This window comes from Magnolia sinica, chromosome 17 (genome assembly GCF_029962835.1).
Source record: "Magnolia sinica isolate HGM2019 chromosome 17, MsV1, whole genome shotgun sequence".
Classification (NCBI taxonomy): domain Eukaryota; kingdom Viridiplantae; phylum Streptophyta; class Magnoliopsida; order Magnoliales; family Magnoliaceae; genus Magnolia; species Magnolia sinica.
Genome location: NC_080589.1, coordinates 43885631 through 43906090, shown reverse-complemented (window position 1 = coordinate 43906090; position 20460 = coordinate 43885631). Strand labels below are relative to the sequence as shown.

The 20460-nt window shown below is 40.4% G+C and overlaps 1 protein-coding gene across 4 annotated transcripts in view; it reads left to right on the top strand.

Annotated features, from left to right (window-relative positions):
- LOC131230738 (protein RETICULATA-RELATED 4, chloroplastic-like) overlaps nucleotides 1-20460 on the top strand; it is a 67658-nt gene that overhangs the window by 9376 nt on the left and 37822 nt on the right. For 3 of the 4 annotated variants that reach the window (XM_058226690.1, XM_058226689.1, XM_058226688.1), the window contains exons 2-5: nucleotides 3451-3519; nucleotides 14432-14563; nucleotides 14692-14745; nucleotides 14866-14910. In XM_058226690.1, coding sequence (XP_058082673.1) covers nucleotides 3451-3519; nucleotides 14432-14563; nucleotides 14692-14745; nucleotides 14866-14910 — 300 coding nt within the window. Of the gene's footprint in view, nucleotides 1-3450; nucleotides 3520-14431; nucleotides 14564-14691; nucleotides 14746-14865; nucleotides 14911-15026; nucleotides 15293-20460 lie in introns of those variants that run through there. The other variant, XM_058226691.1, reaches the window with a different exon arrangement.

The window sequence follows — 20460 nt, the reverse complement described above, 5'->3', positions numbered from 1 at the left end:
CTTACATTTGATGGTCTAATCCCTATGTGCAGCTTAAAAGTGTATGCATCTATTAACTTAACTCACTAAGTTCATAAGGTGGGCGTCTATATATGCTAGTTGGCTCAGCCTGGCGGGCCCTAAATAGACTTGGTTCAACGTAATCTACTCCCCTTAGGGCCTGTTTGGTATGTGGGCTTAGATGCGATTAGGGGATGGAATTGCATTTGGTCTCGTCCAGATTTCATTCGGCATTTGAGGAGGACGGGAAGGGTTGGGATTAGATGGGATGGAATTGCATTTGGTCCCATGCGGGATTTCCGATTGATTTTGAAATCCACTAAACATGTGGGCCTCACATTGATGCATGTGTTTTATCCATGCCGTCCATCCATGTACGCCCTTTACATGTGACATTCTAGTTATATACGTGTACAAGTGACCGATATCCATTGTGAATTCGGTTTGTTGATTACAATTCCATGGTCCACCAAACTGGGTTTTGCTTAATCCAGTGTTTTTCCCATAGCAAGAATTTTATCCCAAACATGGGGATTGGTTGGCCAAAATACCATGGTATTTCCAAACATGCAATCATTGTGCAATAATGGTGTTAATCCCATCTAATACAATCCCATACCATTTAATCCCACAGGCCAAACATGCTCTTAGAATAATTGTCTCCTAAGGGTTCCACATACAACTCCTTCCTAGTTATTAAGGGAATGGAAATACCCTAAGTGCGAGGACATTGAGCTAACAAGCATCATACCTAAGTGTATACATGAGGAATACGACTCCCCTAGTTGGGTTATATCTATTAAAGGAAGAACATGTAACATGATATCTACTAAGCATATAAGTACGAAGGAAACAAATTCAACGAAGGTGCATGAAATAGTTAAGATGTCAAAGCTATAATAACAAAAATCTATATGAGTCATAAAGCAATAATTAGAAATCTAGCGAATGTGAACAATCACCCTAACATGCTCATGAATTCATGCTGGCCATAGCCAGAAACATAATTAAAAGCTAAGGTCGACGATCATGCGTACTAGCTAAAACCAGTTGCCTAACTGGAGTTGGTCAGGAAAGGAATGTCATGTCCCTGTTGGCGGAAACAAGATGCCAGGTTCCGGAGGAAGTGGTAGATCTTTTGCTGTGATCGCTTTATACACGTCTGCCCCTCCTCTATACGGGCTTGCTTCTCCTTGATTGAGGCCAATTGGGCTTAGGTGCCATGATGCGGCTGGCCACCAGGTGGACCGTGATTGGGTGGGGAAGAGGAAGGTGATCCGCCCTCCGAAGATGGCGGGGTAGTCTCTTGAGACGATGCGGGTGCTTGCTGCCGGGGCAGGTCCATCTTTCGGATGCTGGTTTCGTTGATCAACTTTATTGTGGCCGGGTGCGCGGAAGGCTCCGAAAATCCACACTGACGCACCAGCATTCAGATGAGGTGGCCTAAGGGCAGGGCAGATGAGTAGCTTGACGACAACACCGACACAATCTAGTGCACAATCAGTGTAGGAAGATAAAGCTATCGATGGCGACTGACCTCATATAGCGTCTCCACCATGAACGAGGTCAGGTTCGTGCAGTTACTCGAGCACGGGTAAACATTGGTGATGAAAATCAAGTGGAGAATGCAATACCTGGGAGTCATCTCCAACACCCGCAGGGCATTATGCTGGTACCACTTGACGTTGTGGCCGTTCCACAAGAAGTGAGTCCACTCCTCCCTTTGGGCCTAGGAGGTCGAGTCGGACTCCAGAAAGTCGATTCCAGATAGCAGAACCTCAATCAACTAACTAATAGTGGTTGGCGTCACATGTGTTACCCTACCACCATACCGAACGTCGAAGCTGGGTGGGCTCATGCTCGGCTCTGAGCACCTAGCGAAGAATGACCGGACTAGGCCCTCATAGTCCCACCTCACCTGGACGAGGAGCTCATGCACATCGAACCCCCGAAGGCAGTCTACTAGAACCTGCACTTGCATACTACAACATAGGATGCAAATCTCTCCATTGATGCTCTAAGGTTTTCCATTTATTCACTCGGCAGAGAATTAGAAGAATACGAAGGGTACGACTCGCGGGCTTGGCCACGGCCACACCGCGGGAAGGATTAGGTGCGCGTGGATGACGAGGGCCTGGCATCGTGCCTAGCCTTGACAAGACGCTCTTGTTGAGTCGAGGAGCGAGGGCGACTCATTTTTGGGTGATTCGGGTTGAAGGAGAAAGGGAGAAAGGGGAAATGGGATAAATGCCACGGAATGGAGGAGTTTGTATGGATTTTAGAGGGAATCAAGAGATTTGGAAGCAAAGGGTTGAGAAGAGGGGGAAAAATGGAGCTAGGGAAGAAGAGAAATGGAAAGAGGAAGTTTAAAATGAGAATCAGGCTAGGGTTTTTATGTTTGAAATCGCATCGTCGGTCGGACCGACGGCAAGTGCCGGTTGGACCGACGAGCAACTATCAGTTGGACCGGCAGGAACTAACCCAAACTGACCGACCCCAAATGTCTATCTCCTTTTTCATTTCGATCGCGTAAGCCTAAGGCACAATTAAGGTTTTCTGCCCTAGGGGTGGTATAGATCACCTAGTTACGGGTCATTGGAGGTGATAAGGCTACGTCTCGCGGACAATTAGGCGGCGGGACTGTGTTTCTTGCAGACCACTAGGCGAACACCCGGTTACTTATGATCCTAGGCGCAGCTTCTAATCCAATTCTTTACGAAATTTTCCTAGTGCGGATGCACAAAGTTTTCCATTTCCATGAGTTCGGGCTAACACGGAAGGATGACTATAGCTACTACTTCACGATTTTCGGGGCTAGGCTGTGGCTCAGTTCTGGGACGAACGCAGCCTGGACCTTGCTTGTATAATGGCTTGACTAAATGATCATCAAAGTGCTAAGCTAGGTTGTCAACTGTTTCTTAACAGGGCATGTCTATGTTTTCATGCCACTGTATAAGTTCTGTGCCGTCCATTCCTTTCCACGATATGATTGGTCAGCTGGTGGCACTTTTCAACTGGTCCTCTAGCCATGATTCTTCACCACATATTTTCTTGCTTTCAGAAATAAATTTCGGTCAATATTTGATTCTTTTACTGTTTCTATCTTGAGTTCTAATCTATAAAGAATTTCTTCTGAATAGAATAACATATGAAAGATCCGTTATTTATTTTTACGATTGATGTGAACCAGTTTTTTGATGGATGGTTCATTTACTAGTGCTGATGACATTTGCTAAGGCACATAATGAATTTTAGATGTGTTTTCCATTGCATGTGACCAGATTTGAAGGTTTAATTGACAATTCAATTTTCTCTTTATAAGTTTGATTCTTAGGGTCGTGCCTGATTGACAACCTTTATGATATATGCATTTATCCTTTACTGATGATGTAGTAAAGTATCTATGCACCCATGTGCATAATCCTAATATGGTTGAATTACATTTTCCAGACTGCTGCAGAGTGGGAACGTCGTAGAGAAAATTTTGTCAAAGAGATAGATTTTGTTATTGCAGACTTGGTATAGCTCTTTTTCATGATTAGAGTGTTGTGAACATTGTTTTTTCTTCTCATATTGTTTTTCTTTGGAATGCTGAACATTAATACCAATCAGTATTATCTGAATGCTGCAGTTAACCTTATTTTTTAATTTGAATTTTGAAATATTTATAACTTCAAAGTAATTCATTATATCATGAATTAGTTGGATGCATGATGCTAGGTATATGTATACAAGCAACATATTGGATTATCTAAAGAGATTGTTCCTTAGTAACATCCAAGAGTAGAATACTGTTATTTCTTTGTCGGTGCAATACATCTGTTTCATTTGAGTGTACTTCCATAAATTGGTGGAAGGTTAGCTAAAAAAAGAAAAAAAAAAAGAAGAAGAACTTGTTGCTAGCCCTCAGAGAAAAGAACTCTGGTCAGGAGAACAGAGCAGACTTTATGTGCAAGGTGTAATGAAGACTTATCAACAAGTTCATTCTAATTCATTTCCTATCACTTCACGGGACAAGCTGACTAGAGTCTTTATCTGTGACACAGTCGTAAGAAGCTTAATGCTCATCTCTCACTAGTCCATATAAGAACTATCCACACATGTCGTCTCTCAGAGACCAACCTTCTTTCATGTATCAAGTCCTACTTCATGACTAGCGACATCATTCAAGCCTTAGTAGTCTAAACCAGTGTTCGAAATATCGGTATTGCACAATGTATCGCACCCTTGGGATATAGATACGTATCGGTTTTCGCATGGGATATATCGTTTGTATCGCATAGTTTATCGCACTTTTTGGGAAACATGGGGAAACATTAGCAAAATGGTTGAATTTTTTTTATGAAACTTCAGAGATTATTTAAAAAGACCTTAATGCACACTTTTAAATCATAAAATATCAAAAAAGAAGTGCACATAATAAATTTCCTTTGTAAAGGTACTAAGTTATGCGTTATCTGATTAAACTAAGGTAAATATATTTAAATATGATGCATACCATTTATAAATGTATAAAGATATGTATGAAAATGAGTCACATCCAAACATCAATTGGAATTCATTTTAACATGTCATTTTAGGGCATGGGCCGAAAAATAAGGCAGATCCAAATCTGAGGTGGACCACACCACACAAAATAGTGTTCATTGAATGATCACCATTAAACTATTTTGGGGCTATAAATTTTTTGGATAAAGCTAATATTTATGTTTTCCCATCCAGGTTTGTCAAACCTCATGGATAGATTGGATGGCAAATAAACATTACGGTGGGCCCTAAAAAGCTTCAATGGTGGACATCATTGCCACCACATTTTCTTGTAGTATGGTACACTTGATCTTTCATCATCTCCTTTTTGGGCTCATGCCTTAAAATTACTTATGAAAATGGATGGAGGGTGTGGATTGGCTGGTGTACCACACGAGGTATGGGCATGTGTCGTGCGAATATGGGACACTGATTTCCTACTAAATCCTTTTGTAGGAGTGGGGCACACCGTGATGTTTGTGAGAAATTTACTCCATCCATCAGTTTTGTGAGCTTATTTTAAGACTTGAGGCAAAAATTGAGCAGGATCCAAGACTCAAGTGGGCCGCACTACAGAAAAAGGTGGGTCGGGAAATTCCTACCATTGAAACCTTCCTGGGTCGACAGTGATGTTTACATTCCATCCATACTGTTCATTACGTCATTACTACTGGGATGAATTGAAAACCCAAATATTAGACTGATTCAAAACCTGTGGCCCCACGAATATTTCAACTGTGGACCTTCAATCCTCACGTTTTCGGCTTACTTGAGTCTTGGATCCGGCTCATTTTTGGCCCTATGTCTTAAAATGTGCTCAAAAAACGGATGGACGGAGTGGATTTCTCACAAACATCACGGTGGACCCCACCTAAGTTTCCAGCGCATGAACTTCATGCGCCCAGACGAGCAGACCTCTGAGTTGTACAAACAGTTCAAAGGAGATTAGAGTTACATGGCCCCACCAATAATGTATTTATTATATCCACACTGTTCATCCATTTGGAGAGATCATTTTAGATCACGAACCCAAAAATGAGTGACATCCAAACCTCAATTGGACCACACCACAAATAGCAGTGAGGACAATGATTCTCACCGTTATAACATTCGTAGGGTCCACCATAACGTTAGTTTTCCATCCAATCTGTTCATGAGGTCACAAAGACCTTGATGAATAGGAAAAACAAATATCATACGATCCAAAACTTTTGCGACCTCAAAAGGGTTTCAATGGTGGATGTTCAATATCCCGCTGCTTTTTTCCAGTGTGGTCCACTTGATCTTTGGATTTGTCTTATTTTTCAGATAAAGCCTTACGAGGAGCTCGCCAAATGGACGAATGGTTTGGATATAATATATACCTCATGATGGGACCCACATAACTTGGTGACGTCAACACAGTCGGTGACGTGTCCGTCCGCCTCCTCTGAATAAGGGCTCGGGGCCCTTTTTTTCGAAGCAGAGAGGGTTCTGGAACGCCGGAACCCTAAATCTCTCCCAAATGCCGATTATTTCGACGATTTCGACGGATTTCGCGGCCAAATCTTTCCAAATCAGAGGCTTCGATTCGAATGGCCCATCGGACATAACTTCCGATCAGGGTGATCTTCTTTTCAGGTACCGAAATCTACCGTTAAAAGTTTTTCTTTCTTTTTTTTTTTTCATTTTTTTTTCGGATAATGATGCTCTCCCAGGTGCGATATCGACGATATTATCGGCCGATATATGAAGTTTTGGATTTTCGGTATCTTCCGGGGGTTATTGGAGGAGTTTCGTCTCGTTAGGGCCCGATACCGATAATATCGGCCGATAGTATCGATATTTCGAACACTAGTCTAAACAGCTGAACTTGTCCAAAAAATTATAGTAAAACATTTTTAAAGTTTCCAGATCAGACATTTGATGAAATTTCTAGCACTTCTCAGGTGCTCCACCTTTAGATACGAGTCATATGATTAGTTACAAATTTATCCCACTCTCATTGACAATGTTCCATACAAGCAGTGTTCGAGTTGTCGGTGTCGCTACAAGTTTCGCTGGCTGGAGATAAAGATATAATATCGTTATCGCCGATAACCGGAAATGCAGGGAAAAAGGGAAAAATGTGGAGAAAATGGTGGAATTTTTCAATGAAACTTCAGGACATGCCTAAATACATATATTCACATATTTAGGAATGAAAAATTTGCAAAAAGAATGCATTAAATTAGAAGTTTCCATTTAATGGGGGCTAAAAAGCATGCGTTGTCATAAGAAATCACTCAAATAGTAATCAAAATGAGTTTATATAATATAAATGTAAGCTTACAACAATTAAGACATGCAAAAGTAATTGAATTGACAATGGTCCCATCTAGAAATTCAATGGGGAAGATTAAATGGTTTAAAAATCTTTTCATTGCTGTTATTTTCAAGCTATGATCCATCCAAAATGGACCCATGATTTGGATAGATGGACAGCATGGATGAAACACATTCATCATGGTGGGACAGGGGCCCACAAATCACTGACCACCAGCCATTGGCTGGTGGCAGGGGGTGTAGCCCATCCGTTTTCCTTTGGTTGGGGGCGGATTAGATACTGACATGGCAGTAGCCAAATCGCTATTGAAGTGACATCACTAAGCTCTGTGGACCCTGCCATGATGCGTGTGTTGTATCCATACCGTCCAACCATTTGTAAAGATGGCTTTATGGCATGATAAAAGGAATGAGATAGATCTAAAGTTCAAGTGGACCCACCGCAGGAAACTGTGGGATCAGTCACACCCACCGTTGAAACATTTATAAGGCCCACCATTATGTATTTTTTAGATCCAACCTCTTCATAAGTTAACATAGAGATGACGTGAAAACAAAAATATAAGCTTGATCAGAAACTTCTGTGGCCCCTAAGAAGTTTTGAATGGTGGATCACTGTCCCCACTTTTGGGGCCCACTGTGATGTTTGTGAAAAATCCTCCCCGTCGATCTGTTTTGTGAGTTCATTTTCGGACATGATGCCAAAAATGAACCGTATCTAAAACTCAAGTGAACCCAGGAAGGTTTCAACGGTATGGATGGCATCTAAACATCACTGTTGAACCCAGGAAGGTTTCAACGGTAGGAATTTCCCAAACCACATTTTCCTTTAGTATGGCTCACTTGAGCTTTGGATACCGTTCATTTTTTAAAACGAGTACTAAAATGAAATCAGAAAACGGATGAATGTTGAGGATTTCTCACAACCATCGCAGTGGCCCCACCTGAGCTTGCAGCGTAGGAACAGTGGGAAAGGCTTCCGCAGGAAATCCGCGTCCCTGATCCACTGCGGAAAGGGATTTGGCTCCTCTCCTGCCGTGCTCTGTGGGCCCCACCACGAGGTATGTGTTTCATCCATGCCGTCCATCTATTTTTATAGATAATTTTATGATATGAGAAAAAAAAAGAGGTATATCCCAGTCTCAATTGGACCACATTACAAGAAACAGTGTTGAATGAACTTTGACCATTAAAAACTTTCTGGGGGCCATAAAGGTTTTGGAAAAACCTGATCTTTGTTTTTTTCCCTTCATCTGAGTCTTTATAAGCTAATTAACAGATTGGATGTCAAATAAATAGTACAGTGGGCCTTAGGAGGATTTAAATGGTGGATATCTCACTACTGTTTTCCCGTGGTGTGGTCCACCTGAGTTTTAGATCTAACTCATTTTTTGGATAAAGCTCTAAAATAATATTTCAAAATTAATGGATAGCATGGATACAACAAATGCATCATGGTGGGGCCCACGGAGCACCGACCTGCACCCGCTGTGGTGGGGTCTTTTGAACACCGTCAAAGTGATGCAACCAAGTGAGCTTGCACCGTCAAAGCTCACCTGTGGGGTCCACCGTGATTTATGTATTTTATCCACTCCATCCATCCATTTTAACAGATAATTTTAGGTCTTGAGCCTAAAAAGGAAGTATATCCAAACTTCAAGTAGACCACACCATAGGAAACAATATGAATTGAACATTTACCGTTGAAAATATTTTGGGGGCCACAGAAGTTTTGGATCAAACTAATATTTGTTTTTTCCCTTCATCCATGTCCGTGTGATCTTATGAACAGGTTGGATGAGAAATAAACATCACTGTGGGCCCTAGAAAAGTTTTAACGGTCGAAGTCATTATTCAAGCTGTTTCCAATGGTGTGGTCCACTTGATCGTTTGGTACACTTAAATTTTGGTCTCAACCCCTAAAATAATATGGAAAAATGGATGGACCGCATGGATAGACCAGATACATTCTCTGTGGGCCCAATAGAGTGTACTCGTACGATAAGAGCGTATTGAGTAACCAAGTACGCAATGCCATTCACGCCGCCCGATTGCGATAAAAACCCCCAAAATCACTCTCCCCTTCCAAAATTTTCAAAATTTTATCTCCTTCCCACCAATTTCTCCGGATTTTCAACCCGAAAATCCCTCTCCCTCATCCCAAATAAAAAAAACCTCTAATTTCGAACAAGATCTCGGCCCGCTGGCGGAATCGAGACGTTGCAGAGGATTTTTGGACGAAAAAAAAGAGGAATTTTTGGGGTCGAATCTTACTGGAAATGCCGATCTGCACTCAATAGCAGCTAAATTCGTGTCTTCCTCCAAATCCGGGCGAAAAAACGGGTATTTCTTATGTTTTTTGTGATTTTCTCGCCGACAACCACCCCTTTTATCGATAAAAGGGGGTTGTTAGCTATAGTTCCCACTTGTGATTGGTGGGAACAACGAAATATCGACGCCCTTTTGAAAATACCGATAATATCGGTGAGATTTCGGCGAAACCTGGAAGCGAAACGAAATAATGAGGTTTCGGTGTCCCTGCACTGGCGACACCGATATTATCGGCGATATTTTGATAATATCGCTGATAATTTGAACACTGCATACAAGAACAAACTTCGTATACAATATACCACAACAGGTCATAAAGGTCATGCATACCTTTTGGCAGAAAGCCCCTATGCAAGCATGGACATGGTACCATTTCTTGCAATGACTCCAACCACAAGGTATACCAATAACCTCACCTTTGAGGTTGATCCTGATGCAATCTTGATGAATTGTGCAAGTTGCTCTTTATCAACTTCAAGAGATACAATGGTTGGCCTTTATTTATTTATTTAAGAGATATAATTGTGAACATTCCTCCTTACCTCTTGTAACTGGATTGACTATTTAGTAGCATTTAAGGCATGCACCTTAAAAATCATCACCTACTTCAGTTTGGTGAACTAACAATTTGCCATACATCATCATCAACATTGTTATCCTCTAAGCCTTATTCCAATTATTTGGGGTTGGCTACATGAATCTTGTTCCGCTAGTCCACTCTATCAAGGGCCAGACCTTCAGTTAGACCATTAGTCATCAAGTCATTTCTTACTACCTCCATCCAGTTCCTATCATGCCTTCCCCTTGCCCTTTAGAACCTTCAACTTGTACCAACTTAGTCCTAACACATGGTTCTTGGTCTTCATTGCACATGACCAAACCATCGTAGTCTACTTTCTCTCATCTTATTACCTATTGGTTCTACTCCTAAGTTCCCTCGAATGCATTCATTTCTAATTCTATCCTTTCTCGTCGTGTCATCCATCCATCCATCTCAACATCCTCATTTTAGCTACACTCAATTCTACGAACATGTTGTTCCTTAGTGCCCAACATTCTATCCCTTAAAGCATGGCTGCTCATGGTATACCAAATCAGTTACATTACGGCCGTAACGGCTGTTATGCAATGGTAATGGTCATAACCGTTACGCATTAGGGGGGCCGAAACGGCCGTTACAGAAAAAATGAGTCATAACAGCCCCGTAATGGTCCCATAACGGATTGTAAATCCCTGTAACGGACCTGTAACAGTCAAGAAATAATTTTTTTCGCCGTAATGATCGTAGTGGCCCATATTATAACGGTAATGGTGGTGGCTGTTACAACCACCACTGTTACCATTATGGAACACCTATTGGCTGGTCTGATAGCTGTCCTATAGAATTTCCCTTTCAGTTTGAGTGGTAGACAACGATCACATAGAACTTTAGAGGCACATCTCCATTTCTTTCAAGCAGCTTGAATTCTATGGTCAACATCCCTCTCAATCTCTCCTCTTTCATGAATTATTGACCCAAAGTATCAAAAATGGTCATTTTGGGAAATACTTGGTCAACAATCTTAACTAATTTCTCCTTTTCACTCCTATTGTTATTAAAATTGCACTCCATGTACTCTCCCCTCAACATCCTTCTCAATCTCCCCACTCTCATGAATTATTGACCCAATGTATCATAAGTGGTCATTTTGGGAAACTTCTTGGTCAACAGTTTTAACTAATTCTTTGTTTTCACTCCTATTGTTATTGAAGTTTCACTCCATATATTCTACTTTAGTTTGACTACTTTTTTTATTTTATTTAAAGGGCAATATATTTTATTAAAGAACTGGTTGAAATATACAAAGCATCAAATCATTTAACAACCAAAGCCACTATTTTAAATCCTTTAGATTCTAAAGAACCCCTCATAAATCTAGCAGTGTGTTTATGCCCTGCCTTGTCTTGTCAATCAAAACTATGTCATCTACAAACAACATATAGCATGGGATCTCTTGCTGCAAATTCCTTGTTAACCCATCCATAACCAATGCCAAAAAGTATGGGTTTAAGGCCAACTCCTAGTGCTAGCCTACAGTAATTAGGAACTCACTTGTCTCTCCAAAAGTGGTCCTCACATTTGTTACCACTCCCTCATACATGTCTTTAATCATATCAATATATCCTCTTAGAAATCATTTCTTTCCCGACACCAACCAAATCAACTCTTTAGGACCTATCGTATGGTTTCTCTAAGTCAGTATATCCTCTTAAAGCTCCTTATTCATGCACTGCCCATTCTCTTCGGGCCTTTGGTCCGGGGTCTTTGCCTTAGCAAATGTTACTTGGGTCATGCCTTCCTCCATCAAGGGCCTTCTTGTCTCTTGGCATGTCTCAGCTGGAGGGAGTCCTGGTAGAAAGAAATGGAGGATGACCCTACTTGCAGTCCTTTGGGTCATATGGGGAGAAAGGAATAATTGGTGCTTTCGCAACAAAAGCCTTTCTGTTGCTGGGTCTTCAGTAGGGTCCTTCAGTTCTAAGATTGGGTAGCTTCTTGTAGTCGTTTCCAGCCAAGGGGCTGTTGTGTTTCTAGATTTCTTTCTTTTCTGTCCCCCCCCCCCGATTTTATTTTTTTGGGTTGCGGCCTAATAAAATTATCATCTTTTAAAAAACAAATAAATAAAAAGCATGTGAAGATCCTTTCTCATCTCCCTATATTTCTCTATTAATTGTCTAAGTAGGAAAATAGCTTTAGTGGTAGACTTCCTAGGCATGAAACCATCTGATTTCTTGATGCATTCATCTCATGCTTAGTTTTTGTGTAGTCACTCTCTCCGAAAGTTTCATGGTATGATTCATAAGTCCTACGCTAGTTAGTGTGTATGTGTATATGTGTATATATATACCACAAAAATGGGAAAAGAATACAACCCCCACACAACAATAAGAAGAAGCAAAAAGATTTGTGGCCAAGCTGGCCTTTAAATAAACAGTCCAACTCGACGCAATGTCTTTGATCTTTTTGATAGCCTCATCCACTTCCATCTTTCATTTCGAAAGCACTGCTCATTCCTACCTCCCCAAATAAATCCAAAAGACGGCCATAAGAATCAGCCTCCATTTAGCTTTTCTGGGTTTTCTTACTCCTCCCCCATGCTAAGCCCACAACACGTCTTCCATAGACTTCAGCATCTTCCAATCTATCTGGAGCAAGCTCAAGAAATGGACCCAAACTTTATATACAAAAGGGCAATGTAGAAAAAGATGATTAGTTGATTCCGAGTTCTCCATGCACATCAAGCCGATATTGGGGAGAACTAAGGATCTTCTTTGAAGATTGTCCATGGTGAGAACCCTCTTATGCCTCACATGCCATACAAACACCGCCACCCAAGGTGGGGTTTTGTATAACCAATAATGAAAAGGATGAGACAAGTGAATGACTATACAGCTTGGAAATGGTGCTAAATAATGAACAAACCGAAACTTTCCCAAACTATGACCCCTCAAAGTCATCGAATCCGCTTCTGAAGAGGAAGGAAGATCACTTTTGAGACGATCCATTAACCCAACGAACTCAACAATCTCCTCATCCGTCATATTCCTACGACAAGGATGGTTCCACACCACTGAACCACCTCAATAGGAAAAACAAGCTGCCATGGAGAAAATCGATTAGAGCAAGATGAACGATTGTAGGAAAGAGATCTTGAAGCGCATGGTCACCACACCATACGTCCTCCCAAAAACGAATGCGATGATCAATACCTAACAAAAACCAATCCCCCTTTGAACCAAATGATCAATTGCCACAATCGCTTTCCAAATACATGAAGCTCTATAAAGTGAGGAACTTAGTGCAACTTTGTCTCATTTATTCTTATAAGTAGGTACCGTGGTACTTTTCTTTTATGTGTCTAGCATTTTCTTTGATCTTACAATCTTGTGGAACACCTTTGTCAACCAAAATAACCCAGTATCTCTATGCACTTCTAAACCTCTATTGGTAAAGACTTTGTGTAATTAATCCCACTGAGTTTTCCGGTATATTGCAAGATAATGTGATTGGCATCCTAATTGTCATATAAGAGATCTTATAAAAAACTTATCATACATGATTATTGCAATCAAATGATCGTCACGACAATTCTAGTCATAAATATAACAACTAGCATGATAGAAGGAATATTAGTATGATATGATCGTAGGTACAACATGAGCATAAAAAATCGAATACACAAGATGAGGAGCCTGAAAGCCTTCTAAGCGACTCATGAAAATAACTTCTAAACATTTTGGACTCTCACCAAAAAGGTCGATAAATCAAGAACTTTTTCAACCTGACTAGCACTTCAGTCATGTAGTTGTTGATGTTAGTGTATGACCCGAACGTGCAGGTGGATCTCCATTCTGGAAAAAAATGACTGTGCCTCCTAAAGCACACCATTCCTCGGGTTCATCGATTTTATCAAATGTAGACTCCAAAATGTCTGTGCAAATTCAAATCCTAGTTTCCTCTGTGGATCTTAATCAGGCATTGATATCTTGAAAACTATTGAGAACCTTAAGTGAATTTCATTAACTGAGTTTAACATTGCACTGATAAGTATATAGAATGAAAAACAAACGACTAGTCCCACCTGTAAGTTGTCGAATTAACAAACTATCCATATAAAAGTATAGAACAGCAAACTACTCGTTAAAATATACAATAAGGAAGAATGTCAAGTGTGGTTTAACTTCAGTTCCAACAACCAAGAGCCAATGACAAAATTTCCAGAAAGTTGAATGCTAATTACAATACGAGTCATGCAGGTGCTTCTCCCATCTTGCTGATTGATCTTGCAATAGTCTTTCTAATCAGGACATGCTCTTCTATTTGTCAACTTCGAGAACACCTGATACACAAAGTCCATTGGCAGATTCTCACTACCATCTGCTATATTCAGGTTCATCAAAGCTTACATTGCTTTTAATATGTTATTCAGTTTTTCTTAGTGACGCCGGTCCACAAAATCAGAACTTTGTAGTGTATAATGGCTGTTAGTCTGTCTATCTCTGTGTAATATTAGGCTGTCACTATTTAGAATTTCACATGGTATGTTTTACCCTATATGTTTTCTTGTAGATATAATGCTTACCCAGATTTTCTTTCTCTGGTCTCATTGTAGATATTGATTTTTGTTATCTTAAATTTATTACCACCATGCTTTTTCTTTCATCATTTGAAGTCATGGTGACTGTTTCTTACCTCAGTTTATTTCACTTGTTTATTCACGTCACTTCTTAGGTAATGGCCATAATTGCAGATTTTATGCTTGTTTGGCTTCCTGCTCCAACTGTTTCTCTTAGGCCACCTCTGACAGTCAATGCTGGGTCTCTTGCGAAGTTCTTCTACAGCTGCCCTGATAATGCATTTCAGGTGGTTTCTAGTTTTTCTATGAGTTAAAAAATTGGCTTGAGTATTGCATCTAACATATTTAGATCTTTGTTTCCAAAACAGATGCTGTGTTATTTCACTTAAATTTTCTGTTGGAATTCTCAATACAGGTTGCTTTGGCAGGAACATCGTACTCCTTTTTACAAAGAATAGGAGCAATAGCGGTAAAATAAAGAAAATTGTCTTATTTATCTGTGATTATTGTTAAGTCTGTAATGAATTCATTGTTTCAGTGAAGAACATCTCCACAATTGGTTCTTATTATCTCTGGGTCTGTTCTGCAGCGCAATGGATCAAAGCTTTTTGTGGTTGGAACAAGTTCATCTCTGGTAGGTCAACTCTTTCATTGTATGGATTGTCATGAGATTTAGATTAAGCCTACATGCCAGTTTAGCAGTAGTTCACCATGTGAAATTACTCTTGGAAACTTTTCTACTTGGTGTAGGCAAGAGCTTTTGGAGGTTTATATTGTTTAGCTGTCCACGATAGTTTCCACCATAAAAATAGTCAAATTACTGCATTTATGCTCATCCATATCTTGTACAAATATGTTGTTGCAACACATTGTTTGCAGTCCTGCTCCCGCTCCTGCTTCCTGGATGTTTATACTTGCTAATATAATCCCACTAGCAATGCATGCAGAAGATTAGTGGTGAAGATGAAATTGTTGATGAACATTCTCAAGGAATGAAGAAAGAATCAATTCAGGGATATTGAAGAAACTAAGGCTTTGTATTCTTTTCCTGCCTTTCGGTGGGCATCTTAATAAAATCTTCATTATCTCTCAAAAAGAAAAAAAGAAAAGAAAAGAAACTTAAGGCTTTAATCCTTGAAGAGGCTCTGTCCTTGTATGCTATTGAGGAAGAAAGGGAGCTGTCAGAGGAAGAAAAGATCATGGGGAACGATCTCAAAGATGTGCATAGAAGGGAATTTAAAGAAGAAGATATAAGGTAGATGCAATGATTTTAGGAGCACTGGCTTTGGGAGGGAGATAAAAACACAATACTTTCATGGTTTGCGTCAGCCAGGACGAAATTAATAGAATTCAAGCTATCCATGTTGAAGGCCAACTTGTGGGAGATGAAGAGGACATTTGTTTAGAAAGTGTTAACTTCTACAGGAATATGTATAAGGCAGATCAGTGATAGAGACTGAAGTTTGATAATTTATAGCTTCGTGTTATTTTTGAAGCTCAAGCTGCGGCCCTTGAGATAATTTCTCTGAAGAAGTCAGGGACTTTGTTTTCGAGCTTGGTAGGAATTGGACTCCTGGCCCTAATGGGTTCTCCTTGCGTTTTTCTTGATTTTTTGGGAAGATGTCAAATAAATTTTGGGTTTTTTAACAGAATTTTATGAAACAAGTAAAGTTGGCAAGGAATCGGCTCACCATTCATTGATTTAATTCCAAAAATAAAAGGGGCTGTGGGATGAAAGACTTTCTTATCATTTTGATCGGAAGTCCATACAAGATTGTAGCTAAAATCCTCGCTTCAAGAATCGTATGGGTCCTCTCTTCGGTCAATTTTCTCTCACAAGTGGTGTTCATGGAAGGAAGACGAATCCTTGACGGTGCTCTATGGCACATGAATGCAATGATCTTCATTCTTCAACACAAATCTAGGTACCTAGGTCTCGTTTGCAAACTTGATATGGAGAAAGCCTATGATTAAGTTGGTTGGGGCTTCATCAAATAAATGTCGCATATCGGTGGATCAAAGAGTGTTTGGCTCTGGCTTCTTTGTCAATATTGCTTAATGGGACTATAGAAGTTTTCCTTCATGGGCCGAGAGCCTTGCACCAGGGGATCCCCTCTCCACTTTCCTCTTCATCGTGGCTGTCAAGGCTCCTGAAGAATGTTGCCTTCGAGGCACTGAGGCAGGAATCATAAAGGGTTTTAATTTGGAACTATCAGGCTTATAGGTTTCACATCTTCAAGTAGCTAATGACACATTACTGATGTGTGAGCATTCAAGGAGCAAGTGATTTGTTTCAAAATCATTCTTGGATGGTTTGTGGTGTCTGGTTTAACGGTACATTGGCATCAAATAGAGCTCCTTGGGAGCAAACTAGCTATAGGAGTAGTGTCTCATTGGTAAATTATGATAAAGTGGGAGGGATCCTCTAAGGGGCAAAAAGGGTATGGGTCGTTCCAAAATTTTCCTCATGAAGATTCTCTCTTGGAACAGGGATCTAGTTGTCCCTAAAAAGAGCCCAAATTAAACAATTTTTTGTTGGTGTTAAAATGTGCAGCTGAATGCTTTTTAGTAGATGAAAATTCAAGCTATGGATAAAGGTGTTATCGTTTCACTGTGGGGAGACAGACTAGGTCGATGCTAAGTTGTTATGGGTGGCGTTGGCATCATTGGGAACTCAAACCTTTGGATTAAAGAGGATTGGTGAGCATGAATTTTCTTGATTTTTATCCTTATGAAAAACAAGGTATTCCGTAACAGTTACGGTAGCCGTAACGGCCACCACTGTTTCCTTGATGATATGGGCCATAATGGTTGTTACGGTCTCTTGTTTTATTAAAAAAAAAAACCAAATAACCTGAATCTGACCTGTAACGAACCATTACATGCAAGGTATTCTGTAATAGCAACGGTGGCCATAATGGCCACCACCGTTATCTTTATGTAACATCCTTTAGGCCTCGTAACAACCGTTATGACACACCATGGTTACGGGATTTTTACAACCTCTACTGGGAGCATAACGGGTTGTTACGGGCACCCTAACGGCAGCTACAAGTCATTTTTTCCATAACGGCCGTTACAACCTTGTAACATGTAACGGTTACCACCGTTACCTCTACGTAACAACCTTTGCGGCCCTGCTACGACACACCATGATGAAGAATGCTGCTAATGGGTTCATTATTATTATTACTACTATTATTATTTATTTTATTACTGTTGTTGTTGTGGTTCATGGCCGAATCATTTGAGCCAGCGGAGACCTTTGCGCATGTTGCCAAGTTAAATTCTCTGTACTCTTTTCCCTTGCTATAAATCATCCTTGGCCTTTACATCAATAGGCATCAAGAATGCATTTCTTCATGGAGATATCGAGGAAGAGGTGTATATGGCACCACCCATAGATTTCTTTCATTGATTGGAGTTGATATGGTTTGCCTGCTCAAAAAGGCTCTTTATGGTTTAAAATAGTCTCCATGTGCATGACTTTGGTTGTTCAACACAACAATGTTGAAGCGTTGATATTCTCGAAGTAGTGCAGATAAATACCTTTTGGAATAATAATTTGATTGTCTATATTGATGATATTGTTGTTACGGGAGATGATATAGAGCGGATAAAAAAATTGAAATGATTCTTGAGTTATGAGTTTGGTATCAATGATCTGGGTCCATTGCTGTATTTCTTGCACATTGAGTAGGCTAAGTTGCATCAGAGCCCAGTCATCGTTGGCAGTTAAAAGTTTGCAAACAATTGTGCACACTCATCTTAACCATTATATGCAGTGGTGTACACCACAAGTCAACAACAGAGAGCTCAAAACCTTGATCCGGACTTTCAAAGGGTTTGGATCATCCCAGATTATAATTCAATAAGTCAACACCCAAATTACAGTCTCAAAAAGCAGTTTTGAAGTCCATGTTGCTCATATGACCAATCTAACGACTATGCTAGTGCGCCTAAAGATCTACTCTATAAAGTATGCCAAATTGAAGCTCACAAGTCTCAATATTCATTAAGCGCGTGTGAAGTCTGGAGTTAATCTGATGGTTAGATCACAAAATATCTACATCCATCGTTTGTAAGTTGATCATTGAGGCCCACTTATGGATTTTTCTCCAGGAACTAGAAGGAAGATCTTCCCGCTCCTAAAGCATGTATGCAGTTTGAAGTTGGTTTGATGGGAGATCAAACTAGATTGGGTTGATGTAACCATCATTATAAATGGGCCAAAAGATCTGATCTGTGAAGTGCACCATATGAAGATCTAGACAAGCCAGAAACATTCTTAAAGTCTCAAGGCAAACAGATGTCAGATTAGGAGAAAATGAAGTAACTGTGCTCATACATGGAGTGGCCCAGTGAGGCTCAATTATTCAATTGTCCTGAAAGAGGTTAAATTGAAGACCACAAAATATCAAAGCCGTCTGCAAATTAACATTTTGATCCGATGGTATGAATTAAAAGATACCGAGCTTCAACTGAAAGAACTAGGCCAATTTGTGTAGGCCAAAATTAGCTATCTAGTTGCACACGCTTGGTGAAATCATTTGCTCAGCTGGAGCTCAGTTGTGCAAGCCAAACTAGTCGTGTAGCTAGAGCGTGCTAACAATTAAAAAAGTGCATGGATTGATGATAGGAGCCTCCAAGAACATCACTAGCAGCTCTGATTGCTTCTAAAAATCATTGCCACTGTTGATTGAAGCCTGCTTGTACTAAGAAGATTGCAAACATGCATTGTTCAATCAAGCAAGCCAATAAAGAAGATGCATGTGTTCAAGTCATCAAAATTTCTCAACATATCCCAAGAAGAGCTCTACTTTCTCCAGAACATTAAAGAAAACCTAGAAAATTTGGGTTGGAATTTGCGTAAAAAGAGAGTCCAGGCCGAACCAATAGTGCAGCTAAAGGTCCAGCTGCGTGATCAAGACCTGAGCTGTGCGAACTTAGGTGCATGGCCTACTTTGCTGCATTGCCGAGACTCCAACCACGCGATTACTTTTAAAACAGTTTCAAGCCATTTTCTCCCTTCTTGACGGTTTCTTCAACCACTTTTGATCGTTCACAAATGGTTTTAGCTCAACTCAGAGTGTTGAACCCCCCTATTTTGTGACACAGAAGCTTTAGAGGTTGACTATGTGAGGAAAATTTTGGGGTGTTTTGAGGGGGTTCCTGGGCTTAAGGTGAATGTGAGGAAAAGTGAAATGATAAGTATTAGATTATCCAAAGAGGAAGTATCTGGCTTTGCATCTGTCTTCGGGTGTGGATTTGGGACATCTCCATCCACTTGTTTGGGGCTCTTGTTATGTGTGGGAAAACGGGTTAAGCATTTGCGGAGCAAGGTGATTGAAAGGTTTGAGAGGTAGCTATCCAGATGGAAGGCCTATTATTTGTCGTTGGGGGGGGGGGGGCAACGTTAAGCATTAATTTCAATTCAATTTCTACTATGGCAAGAGATATGCAGATTGATTTCTGAAGGAGTGGGCATGAGAGAGTTGGAATATATGAATGTTGTGTTGTTAGAAAAGTGACAATGGAAATTTTGCATTGATGGAGGGAAATTTATTGGGAGAGCATTTTTTTTTTTTTTTGGGGGGGGGGGAGGGCAGAACCTTGCATTATCAAGCTTTAGGTATTTGGAATGCAGTTATCTCGATTGGCCTTTTGTTTAGGCAAGGATTGGCCTTCTCTCTTGGAGATGGGTCTTGTATTGGGAGGATCCTTAGTGCGGGGACATCTCTTTGGAAATGGCATTTTCTTCGTTGTTAAGATTAGCCCTATTGAAAAACATAATGTTGGCTAGTCGTTTCTCCCTCATTGGAGGAAATGGTGTTTGGTGCCCCCCTTGTTGTAGAGACTTGTTAGATGAAGATGCAATTCGATTATGCCAAGCCATTGGAGCACCTACATGTTCATCCCACTCCAGTTGCACAACATTTTCTGATTTGGAAGGCTTCTACATTCGAGAAAATTTCAGTTTGTTCTTTCCACCATACATCAACAAACATTGGACACACATAGAGAGAATCTTCTATGCTTTTGGTTCTATGGTGCATAGACCAAGGTGGTGGTCTTCTGGATGATTCGCTTAGGGTGATGCATGGGAAGGCTGGAAGGGGGCAGCTAGAGGTAAATGAGGTGCTAGATAATGACCTTATGGAGGAAGACTCAAGGGAGGAGGGTT